The 12,177-nt window shown below is 48.5% G+C and overlaps 1 protein-coding gene across 1 annotated transcript in view; it reads left to right on the top strand.

Annotated features, from left to right (window-relative positions):
- The window catches only part of ULK4 (unc-51 like kinase 4), a 320,737-nt gene that overhangs the window by 211,274 nt on the left and 97,286 nt on the right, over positions 1-12,177 (top strand). The window contains exon 34 of the mRNA XM_036267041.1: positions 4,453-4,551. Coding sequence (XP_036122934.1) covers positions 4,453-4,551 — 99 coding nt within the window. The remainder of the gene's footprint in view (positions 1-4,452; positions 4,552-12,177) is intronic.

Here is a 12,177-nt window from a genome sequence, read left to right as displayed (position 1 = left end):
TGTGGTACCTTGCCAAGGGTCCACGTGGCTGCCAGGAATGAGCCCCTAGACTCGGGGCAGCCTGTGTTACTCATCACGGTGATAATGGTAGCCTCTGTCCACAGCGAGGCTGCCCACGTGCTAGCTTATCTAATGTGGTTTCCTAAGGAATCCCAAGGTCTCCTCAACAAACGTGGTGGTTAGTGTCTAGCGTGGCTCGTAAAGCCGGTCCATGGAGGTGGCCTCCGAGCTGTGTGGTCTCTGCTCGCCTGTGGTCGTTCTGAACGAGCAGTAGAGGCTGTTAGGACCTGCGGAATCCCGAGTTCCGGAACCCTCTGAGCGCGCCCTCTCGTTCCTGGTGTCTTTCAGAGAGTAATTGTGTCATCAGGTTCCACAGGGGTGGTTTCCTGTGAACCTTCAGGATGCCATCACTGGTCACGCTCGCCAGATGCGCTGATGGTCTCAATCTGCAGAAGATATGTTTTGTATATTGTAGATAAAAGGGATCAGATGTTGAAAAATTCCAGAACAATAGAAATTCTTTTTTTATTAGAAGTGATTACTAGGTAGATATTCAAAAATATTTAAAAGAAAACTGCTTAACAAATATTTTCTAATCCTCTGTATTTGCCAGTGGACTAGTAGGTCAGGTTTTAACGTTTCCATCTTCCTCAGCGCCACCGCCTATTTGCTGCTGCCCTCTTTCTAAATCCTCCCGTCATTTCTGCCACGTCCTGCTTTCGGCTTCGCTCCCGACTTGGATCTCCCGGGAACTGGTGTCAGTCTGGAAGGTGGAACCCCAGAGGCTGAGCTGGGGAAAGGTGGGGAGAAGAAACGGGGTGTGCCTCAAAGCCGCTGTCTCCTAGAACACGGAGCTGTACATGCTCTAGAACACGGTCACCTCTCCGGCGATCAACACTCCACACTGCTGATTCTTCCCCATTCACAATCTTCTAACAGGAACATCTCTACAGCAGAAGAGTTGAGGGGGGGGGAGGGTGGCCAGTGTTTAAAATGACAGTAGCACTGAGACTTATGAAGCACTTTTCGTCGTCAGGGAGGAGAGTGACATGATGCAGGAATGTGTGCCTGGGAAGTAGGGGTGGAGCGAGGCAGGTGTCAGAATCTCCCTTAGGAGTCGGTCCCTTACCCCAACCTGCCTTTTGCTTCAGAATTGTTCCTGGCTTAAATGAACCCCTGAGGGTTGTGTGTGAAAGATGTGGAAGCAGGGACTTCCTGCGGTGGTGGGGCGCGGGGACCTCGCAGCCTGGATTGCCTTGGGTTCAAATTCTGGGCCCACCTGTGAGACCCTGGGCAAGTGACTGCACCTGTATGAGCCTCAGTTTCCTCATCTGTAAGAAGATGTGCTCACTCCTCTGCAGGGTTGTTGGGGACATCCATGAGAGAATGACAGATGTGTACATATATGTAATTATGAAGTGCCTGTCATATGCCTGGCCAGGGGAGGTAAGTGATAAAGGGCTGCTTTTTCATCAACAGCAACAAGAAGAAAGGTGCTCACCTCAACTTCCTGTTTACAGAGGGTCTCCTGTGGGCGGTGACTTCCGTATCTCTTGGCCCACAGGACTATTTACTGAATAATCTCACTCCCAGAGGCCCAGGAGATGCTAACTTGTGGTTTTGCTTTGCACGTACGAGCCTAGCCCAGGGCTGGGCACCTGTAATTTCATCAGGGGTCACAGAAGAAAGAGTGTTCGCCCCGGGGAGCTTCAGTTTGGTAGGGAAGACCGTCAGTACCCGAGCAGTGACTCGGGTCCTCGTCTCACCACTGCGCGAACGCGGCCGCTGAAAGAACAGGGTGCTGTGGAGTGGGTGTGGGTCAGGGAAGGCAGAGGTTCAGTATTGAAGCCCACTCACTGGGCTTCCCAGCCTGGGCCTTGCTGGTCATTTCTGAGATGATGGAGGGCTGGGTGGACGACTCTCCTGCAGGGTGGTCCAGTCACTGTTGATTTACAGTGTTGGGATCGCCTCGGACGGGATGTGGCGCTGAGTCCAGCTTGGGCACACACCCTGGCAGGCACACACCCTGGCAGGCACACACCAGAGTCTGCGGGGCGGCTCTGGTCTCTCGTTTAGTCTCTCTCGGCATTACCCAGCCTGACTCCTCTGCGGCGTCCCTCATTGTTATTCCCCGTGAGCTGCCCTCTGTCTGGTAGTTGAATTCAAGCGAGACTTGTCTGCCACGGCCCGTGGTCCTCCTCAGGTCTCTCCTTTCCTTAGAAGTCTTCAGCATTTTACTGACGGTCATTTTCTAACTCCCCGGTGAGACATTCGAGGCCTCGCACAGCCCAGCCCAGGTGCCTTTGTGGCCCCGTCTGCAGTCCTCAGGCTGCCCGTCCCCATGCCAGTCAGCTTCCCATGCCTTCCCGAGACACGCTCTTCCTGTGGACCTCTCCCCCTCCACACCACGAAGTCCCCTGTTACCTTCTCCCCCTCCCCACCACTTCAACTCTCTCCACCCCCGGCAGCCGTCACACTCTGCCTTTAGCAGTTATTTTGATGCTCGTCTTCTTTTCCTTAAGCCTGATGCTCCTGCAGCGTGGGGAATGCACCATGTCCTCTGTGCCCCGCGAGCGTGTGCCCGGCGGTGCTCGGGGAGCACAGTGAGTGGGGAGCTGGTCTGGGTCACACTCAGCAAGCTGTGCTCATTGTGTGCTTCCACCTGCTGGGACATCTGTGTCCTGTTCCCTGCAGATGCCTTGGCTCTGTGTTTACTTACCTCTTGCTGGGTACCTCCAGGGCACGGGATTCTGTAGCTACACTAGATGTAGCAGGATTGTGTGCTCCCTGGCTGTTTGTATGCCGAGAAGTCAGCCGTATGCCTTGATCTCAGTTTGGGTAATGCTGTATTGCCATTTAGCATTGCATATGGTTCAAAAGTTGACATTCCCGGGTTTTACATATTTGAGACTGTGAAATTTATATTTCCACGTAGAGTTCTCCTCTGAGCTACATGCACAGTACGTCTGTCCACTTCCTCCACGTTAGAATGTTGCATGACCCACATGAGACTGAACATGTCCAAAGCTGAACTCAGGATTTGCTCCCCAAAGCAGCCCCCTACCAGCAAGCACCGCACCTCGTCCTGCTGCACCAACGACCAGCCTGGGAGTCGGTCTTAACACTTCCTTCTTCCTCTCTTTCCTCATCTGCTCTGTCACAAAATAATGGAGGTTTTTACCTTGAATATTGACCAAGTCCAACCACTTCTTTCAGACCCTGCTGCTGCCAGCTCAGTCTGCCATCTCTCTCGCCTAGACCGTAGCACTGGGTGGCGTCCAGACCGTGGGCTAGCGAATGCGAAAGGCCCATACTCTACCTCCAACAGTGTTGGAAGGCGGAAATCAACGACCAAGATCCAGAAAGGTTCCGACCTCTGGGCTAGCACTACCTGTGGTTTTCCGGAAGGAACTCTTAACACCGTTCCCCTACAGTGCAAGTTGTTAAAAGGCAGGCATCTGATTTTTCATTCAAGTTCTTCTGAACCAAACAAAGCAGGCAACTCAAATTCCATGCACGGGCCTGTCGTGCAGAAGGGAAATCGGTGTTCGTGAGCGGTCCCAGGAGTCCAGGTGTGGCCCGAGGTGGGCAGCCTGCGGCCTGCTCTCTGGGCTCCGGCCTGCTCTCTCGGCTCCGGCCAACGTCGTTACCTGAAAGCAGTTTGATTTCTTCTGAGTGAAATTAAACACAGGGAGGAAGTATGTGAATGAAATGTGTATGTTCTGTAGCAAACGCAGTAAATAATCAGTGCCTTTTGCAATATGAAATTATTCATCCCTGTGTTAAACCTCTAGAGTCAGTCAGTTCTGTGAAGCTCCCAGGAGAAGGCACACTTAAAATGAAAGGACTCACTTCTCATTTCTTATTCTAATTTCAGTTGCGGCCTATACTTTCTAAGCCATGTAGGCGTTCTCTGCAGGCTTTTCGTGCAGTAGGACAAACATTCTGGTTGTCATCGGGGCCATCGTGTGCACATAGAGAAGGGAATCATAGCAGAATGCGTCCGGTGCACTCTGATGTGCAGAGAGAAGCCTGGGAGTGAGGCGTGGGTGTGGTTTGGAGTCACCCAGCCTTGGTTCGTCCTCCAGTTCTGTCACCCAGTTTATGCAGGACTTTCTCATCTGAACAATGGGGATATGAGCACCTGGTTTCAGGCTGGTTGGAAAGAAGGTGCTTGTCCACCGCGGCATGTGCACGTCACTGTCACTCCCCCAGTGACAGCCCTTGTCATTGCTTCTCTGTGCACCTCCCAGGTCTAGGTCTACCTCTGCAGCCCGAGCTGGTGGCGGTGGCAGTGTGTGCCCTTTGTCATGTTATAACAAAGTGCCACTGCTCTTCAGGGGGCCGAGGGGGAACACCTCCCCTGCCGTCTTTATCTGCTCAGCTGAGGGGAGCTGCCTCCGAGGGCCGAGCTGACTAACCTGAGACCCCTTCTCTCCTCCCCCTCTCAAGGCACAGAAGTCTGGCTCCGGGGGGGACACTCAGGCCGCAGAGGACCTGCTGCTGCTGAGCAAGCCTCTGACAGACCTCATCAGCCTGCTCGTCCCACTGGTAAGAGCTCACCTGTTGTGTGTGTTTCAGAACATTGCTGAGGTGGAAGTAATTTTATTTGAATTTCATGATGTCTTGAGTCTTCATGCTTTTTTAATTTCTTTCAAAACCGGAGCCAGAAGAAATTTCAGAAGATCATTTGGCTTGGAATGACTAAATTTCTACTTTATTTAAAAACCAGGTGGCTTAGATATTTAAGTAAGGCAGAATCTCAGCTTCTTCTTAATCAATGTGAGGTTTAAAAGAAATGCAAGAAATGAATCCCAGGAAGGGAAGCATTTGTGATGGGGATCAGTTCTCTCTCAAAACAGTGTTCAGGCTTATGCTTGGCATGCGGGGCTCCCATGCCAAGAAATGAAGAAGTAGAGGCACAGACCTAGAGCATGTCCCCTCAGTCTCCACAGAAGTAGATGAAATAAGTGAATTTCAGTGAAAACAGGTGAGCCTACACAAGACCACTGGATACAGGCAAAGAACCCAACAGAAACTTGGAGTTTGGATCTACTTAAAGAGGACCCACTGCCCTGACCCGTTTGGCTCAGCCGTTAGAGCATCAGCTCGCGGACCAGAGAGTCCTGGGTTCGGTTTCCGCAGGCAGTGGTTCTCAACCTGTGGGTCGCGACCTCTTTGGGGGTCGAACGACACTTTCACAGAGGTCGCCTAAGACATAACAGTAGCAAATTACAGTTATGAAGTAGCAACGAAAATAATTTCATGGTTGGGGGTCACCACAACATGAGGAACTGTATTAAAGGGCCGTGGCATTAGGAAGGTGGAGAATCACTGCTAAGGGCACGTATTGGTTGCAGTTTGTCCCCGGCTCCGGCTGGGGTTGTGTGGGTGGCGGCCAGTTGATGTGTCTCTCACATCGATGTTTCTGTCTCTTCCTCCCTCTCTCCCTCCCAATCTATCTGAAGATAAAAGCAAACATGTCCTCAGGTGAGGATAAAGAAAAGGACCCACTGCACAGATACAACTCCCACCCATGCACAGAGCAGTCAGTCAGAGGGTCTGTTGATGGCATTCCATAGAACCCCTTGAAAACCTCTCCAGATTTGGGGATCCAAGGACTAGGGATGCAGGTGACCCCAGGGAACATGTCCCTGGTGGCCTCTGCCCTTCACAGAGGCAGACAGCTGGCTTCAGTTCTCTCTGGCTGCCAGGGTCCCCTGCTCTGCAGTTCGGATGCCTGACTCTCTAGGCCTCACTGTATCCGTCAGGTAGGGGTTTGGTTCAGCTGAGAAACGGTAGGAAGGGCAGACCAGTCGGTACTAATACTCAGTAATAACAGGTGGGACAGAGCAGTCACAGAAATGTGGCGGTGGGCTCACATGACACGGAACAACCCCGGGCCCCAGGGAGGATCTCTGGTGTAGAACTTTGCATGAAGTTACAGGGAAAGAGCAACACGAACCCGCTGCTCAGCTCAGAGCTGAGGGCTGGCCCCTGATGGCTAGCGTGCTCACAAGACTGGACACAGGCGAGGTTCCGGTGGGAGAGGAGGAGGACTGGCCCATACCACGTGCTCTTAGATACAAGGCTCCAGACGGCGCCATTCAGCCTGAATGTGTACTTTCTATGTGCATGCATAGATTTCCTATATTACATATAGAATAATAATTATACTTACAGCAACTAATGTTTAAAAAATAGTTTAAGAAGGACAGATGAAGGATTCGTCACAGGTACATTTCTAGGACACTCTCTTTCACATACGTATCTTATAGACAAAGTTTTGGTGTTTGCCACATTCCAAGGTTTTCTTTTAATAGGTAAATATATTCCAATTGGATTTATTGTTGAACTTACCTTTGGTCTTAATTTTATTGTCATATGTCATATTTTCTTTCTAATTGTCTTCCTATGTTAAATATAAGGTTTAAAGAATGCGTGCGTGCACGCGCACACACACACACACACACACACACACACACACACAACCTTTAACAGGACAAAGAAGGGTTCACTGTTGTTGTATGTTCATTTTCATTGGTTTCCAGAAGTTTTTCATTTCTTCCTTGATCTCCTCGGTAACCCATTCAGTGTTTAATAACATGCTATTTAGCCTCCATGTGTTCAAATGTCTTTGCATGTTTTGTTTTAATTGATTTCTAATTTTATGCCATTGTGATCTGAGAAGATGCTTGATATAATTTCAATCTTGAACTTGTAGAGACTTAGTCTGTGTCCTACCATGTGGTCTATCTTTGAGAATGTCCCATGTGCACTTGAGAAGAATGTGAATTCTGTAGCTTTAGGGTGTAATTCTCTGTATCTACCTATGTGGTTATATCTTCCTGTTAGATACATCCTTTCAATATTTGGTAGTGACCTTCTTTGTCTCTAGTTATGGCCTTCATTTTGAAATCTATTTTATCAGATATGAGTATTGCTACCCCAGCTTTTTTTTCCTTTCCGTTTGCTTGGAAGATTTTTTTTCATCCTTTCACTTTCAACCTATGTGAATTTTTTTGTTGTGAGGTGGGTCTCTTGTAAACAACATATATATGAGTCATGCTTTCTTATCCAATCAGCTACTCTGTGTCTTTTTATTGGAGCATTCAGTCCATTTACATTTAAGGTGATTATTGATATGTACTTATTTATTGCCATTTTGTTTAGTGTGGTTTTATTTTTCTTCCTGTTTCTTCTACTAATTACAGCAGTCCTTTAAACATTTTTTGCAGTGCTGGTTTGGTGCTAATGTATTCCCTTAGCCTTTTTTTTTTGTCTGGGAAGCTCTTTATTTGACCTTCTATTTTGAATGATAGCCTTGCTGGGTAGAGTAGTCTTGGATTCAGATCCTTGTTTTTCAAGACCTTGATTACTTCGTGCCATTCCCTTCTGGCCTGTAATGGTTCTGTTGAGAAGTCAGCTGGGAGCCTTATGGGGTTTCCTTTGTAGGTAAACTGTTGTTTATCTCTTGCTGCCTTTAGGATTCTCTGTCTTTAATTTTTGGCATTTTATAATTACTATGTGTCTTGGTGTGGGCCTGTTTGGGTTCTTCTTACTTGGGGCTCTCTGTGCTTCTTGAACTTGAATGACTTCTTCCTTCACCAAATTAGGGAAGTTTTCTGTCACTATTTCTTCAAATATATTCTCAGGACCGCAAGCCAACGCTCTAACTGCTGAGCCAAACTGGCCAGGGCTATATTCTCTAACTCTTGCTCATTTTCTTCTTCTTCGGGAACTCCTATGATGCGAATATTATTACATTTCCAGTTGTCCCACAGTTCTCTTAAGCTGTCTTCCTGTTTTTTAGTTGTTTTCTCCTTTTGGTTTTCTGATTGGTTGATTTTTTTTCTACCCTGTCTTCTAATTCACTGATCCGGTCCTCAGCTTCCTCCACTCTGCTGTTTAGTCCTTCCAATGTGTTCTTTATTTCTGATATGTCATTCTTTATTTCTTCTTGGTGGTTTTTCATTTCCAGTTGGTTGATTTTCAATGTTTCTATGTATTTACTCATGGTGTTGATGTCCTTACACATACTGTTGAGCTTCCTCAAGATCATGGCTCTAAATTCTAGCTCTGTTAACTTGCTTAACTGCATTTCATTTATCTCATCTTCAGTAGAGGTCTCTTGTTCTTTCATTTGGGATTTGTTTCTTTGTTTCACCATTTTGGCTATCTCTGGGTTTTGAAGCCTGCCACATTTTCCCTATGGGTGTTAGTGTTCTGCTGTTTGTGGCTCCCTCTACTGGGTTTGGATGAGCATGGGGGACCCACGTTAAACACCACTGTCAAGTCTTATTTTCCTGGGTAGAGTTGCAAGCCCAGGAAAGGTTCAGTTATCCTCTTGCTTTTTGCCTGGAGGCTATCAGTAGTGGTTACTTGAAGAGCCTTGGGTTCTCAGTTGAATGAAAAACTCCCTCAGGTGCTCAGTATAAGGGGATTTCCCGAGGGTGGGGCAGATGCTGGTTGTTAATGGGCCACATTTGCATTTCAATGGCCCACAGGGTGGAGTTGAATCTCCAAGGGAGAGGCCACTGCCTCTCCCCAGAGCCCTGGGAAGGAGCAGGATGGCCACCGTCCTGTGTGGCTACAACTCAGCAAAAGCTCTGAGTGTCCTCCAAATCCCGTGTGTCCCCACACAGTTCCAGTCCAGTCTGCCCTCCCTGAGCCGCAGCCCCAGGTGAGTGGCTGTGGCTATTTTAGCATCTGTCCCTGCTCTGCGCTGTGGAGCCGTTTGGGAGTTCAACCCGAGGGCTGCCCACAGCTAAGGCCGCTGCTGACCGTGGGCTCCCAGCCCCCCTCTCGCACCTCTGCAATCCTACCTGATCGAGTCAGTGTCCCTGGTTATATGGTCCTCGCAAGCTGCTTTTCAGTTGCTTTTTCCCAATGATTTGTCTTTATGTTAGTTGTAATTCCAATGTGGCCCTGGTAGACGGTCTTTGTAGCTTCCAGTCACTCCACTACCATTTTGGAATCTTGCCTATTTTTATTTTATTTATTTATTTTTTTTATCCTCACCCGAGGACTTTTTTTTGCATTTATCTTCAGACAGAGCGGGAGGGAGAGAGGGAAGAAGAGAGAGAGAGAAACATCGATGTGAGAGAGAGACATCGAGTGGCTGCCACCCCCACGACCCCAACCAGGGTCGGGGACACACTGCAACTGGGGTACCTGCGCTTAGCGGGAACCGAACCCAAGCCTCTCTGGTCCGTGGGCCAACGCTCTAACCTCTGAGCCAAACCGGCCAGGGCTGGAAATATTTTTAAAAAGTTAACCGTACATTGTGTTATAAGCATATCAATAAATTGCAATGAGTAGGAATTCTTTAATATAATACAATTAAACTAGAAGGAAAATTACAAGCAAGCGAAGATGCACAGTTAGCAGATACTACCCATGAGTATGATCAAATAACAAAACATTGTGATTGTCAGTCTGGGTCCACACAGCGATTTAAACAGGAGAATTTTAACATAAGGAATTATGAAGCTATGATAGGAGAGTAAGATTTTAAAAGAACTCTCTAGGATACCATAAAACTGAGGGAGAATACTCAAGGAAGAACACACTTGACGGGGGACCCGCCCCCAAGCCTGCAGGCCAGACCTCCTTGGAGAAGGCCTGGCTGCAGCCCACAGGACCCTGCACACGTTTGCTGGGTTGCTCAGGCCAGAGCTGGCCCACTGTCCCTGAAAAAGCAGAAGCGACCCCTCCGGGTACAGCTGGCTCCTAGCCAATGGGCAGGTACACAGAGGGAAACAGGTTACTGCTGTGGGTGGGAGGTCTGGGGTGCCCAGTGTTTGTGCAGAGGGGACCCCAAGGGACACATCTGTGGAAGAGGCAAGCAAATGGAGTTGGGGTACCAGTGCAGGTGGGAAGCCTGGAGTGCACTGTACCCACTAGGGAGGGGCACAAGACCGATTATCGGCCAGGCTAGGGTGAAGGTTTTGAGGGGCCACAGGCTCTGGGCCCTGGTTAGGTCGGATCTCACCCAGTGCCGTCACCCACGCTCTCTCCGCCAGTACAGCCGCCAGACGCAGCAGGCTCGCCCTTCTTCCTGCAGTGTGTGTCTCAGGCTTTCCCAGCTCTCGGGGCTCTGTGCTCATGAATTAGTAACTTCATCACTCTTAGGTTCTGATCGATTGGCCCGATGTCTGCCTAATGTGAGCTGGATAGTGTACCTCACGTTTGTCACCGGAGTCATTGGGGTTAAAAATGGCCTACAATGAGATCTCTGCAGTCTATCTCCTCTGGAAAAGACTAATGCATTTATAGCTGTGTATAAAGTGAAAAAAAAAAATAATGTGGCTATTGAGGACCTATCTAGAGCACATACAGACTGATGATAAATTTTACAGTGGTTGTTAAAAAATATAATAGGTTACCGAGTGAGCTGCTAGAATCTCATTTCCAGAGGGAAAAATAAAGAGACCTTCCGTTTTCATCTGACTAGGATAATTTTGGAATCATTTTGCCTGAAGGTAGGTGACTGAACTTGTTAGCTTTTGAGGTTCTTTCTAGAAATGAAAGTAAACATACTTATCTTTAGGAGATGGACCTGTTAACCCATATTTTATGACCTATATTTATACCACACACCAGAGGAATCAGAATAAAATGTAGGTGTGGGACAGTGACTCTTAGTCTGTATGGAGTGTGAACCGCTTTGAGAGTCAGGTGATTCTAGACCTCTTTCTAGAAAAATGTCTAGAATCACTTATATACAAAATTCTGCACACAATTCACAGTTTCAAGGGGATCTTTGAACCCTCAGTTGGGAATCATGGTATAAGATACAGCAAATGAAGGATATAACAAGTTGACCATGTCTCCTGAAGAAAAGATAAAGCAAGGTGATTGACCTAAATATTTTCTTTTTTTGAAACCCTCAACTAATGCTATATATTTACTGATTTGAGAGAGAGAGAGGAACATTGATGTGAGAGAGAAACCTCATTGGTGGCTTCCAGAAACATCAGTGGTTGCCCTGACCAGGGATTGAACCTGAAAACTTTTGGTGTAAGGGACAATGTTGCAACCAACTGAGCCACCTGGCTGGGGCACTATTTTGTTTGTTAAGAGGAGAAACTGGGAAGCCTAGGTACATTTTCTGACAAGTAGTTCCTGTAAGAAATTACGCTGCAGCCTCCTGCCCCCTCAATTAAAATAGGTATTTTCAAATTTGTGAGATACTGTCTTTGAATTTGTCTTTATTATATGTGAGAGATACCAATACTTAGCCTGGTTTATGCATTTCATGTTAACCATGACTTGTGTGACCTTTGGAAAGATATCCCTGTGTCCTCTGGTTGGGACTGCAGTCCTCACCGAGCATCCGAATGGGGGCTCCTTTCTGGGCTGAGTGCCTGCGATGAGGTGTCTCCTAAACAGAGCTTCTGCCAGCGAGAACATTTTAGCCTGTGCCAACATGCTACTTTATCAGTTCATTTTCTGAGGTCACTGTGCCAATTTTCAAGTAAATTGTGGGCCACATAGTTCATGACAAAACAGTTTTTTCTTTTTGTTTCCTAATTTCCTTCTCTCAAGAAATAACTGAGCAGTTTTTTCTCTTTATGTAGTAATGTCTTGGACTTCTCTGTTCTTTCCCTTGTTGCCTTCGTGGTCTGTGGCATGAAATCCAGGTGATGCTTTATGGTGGCTATGGTTTACGGCAGCGGACCCCAGTGGCTGCGGTGGCTGCGGTTTACGGCAGCGGACCCCGGTGGCTGCGGTGGCTGTGGTTTACGGCAGCGGAGCCCAGTGGCTGCGGTGGCTGCGGTTTACGGCAGCGGACCCCGGTGGCTGCGGTGGCTGTGGTTTACGGCAGCGGACCCAGTGACTGCGGTGGCTGTGGTTTACGGTAGTGGAGCCCGGTGGCTGCGGTGGCTGTGGTTTACGGCAGCGGAGCCCAGTGGCTGCGGTGGCTGTGGTTTATGGTAGCGGAGCCCAGTGGCTGCGGTGGCTGTGGTTTACGGCAGCGGACCCAGTGACTGCGGTGGCTGTGGTTTATGGCAGCGGAGCCCGGTGGCTGCGGTGGCTGCGGTTTAGGGCAGCGGAGCCCGGTGGCTGCGGTTTACGGCAGCGGAGCCCAGTGGCTGCGGTGGCTGTGGTTTACGGCAGCGGAGCCCAGTAATAAGCAGTTAGTTTGCATGTCAAACCCAGGAAGGTGGGCAC

Source organism: Molossus molossus, unplaced genomic scaffold (genome assembly GCF_014108415.1).
Source record: "Molossus molossus isolate mMolMol1 unplaced genomic scaffold, mMolMol1.p scaffold_m16_p_18, whole genome shotgun sequence".
Taxonomy (NCBI): Eukaryota; Metazoa; Chordata; class Mammalia; order Chiroptera; family Molossidae; genus Molossus; species Molossus molossus.
The sequence above is the reverse complement of the archived record's forward strand: the minus strand, read 5'-3'. Positions and strand labels throughout refer to the sequence as shown.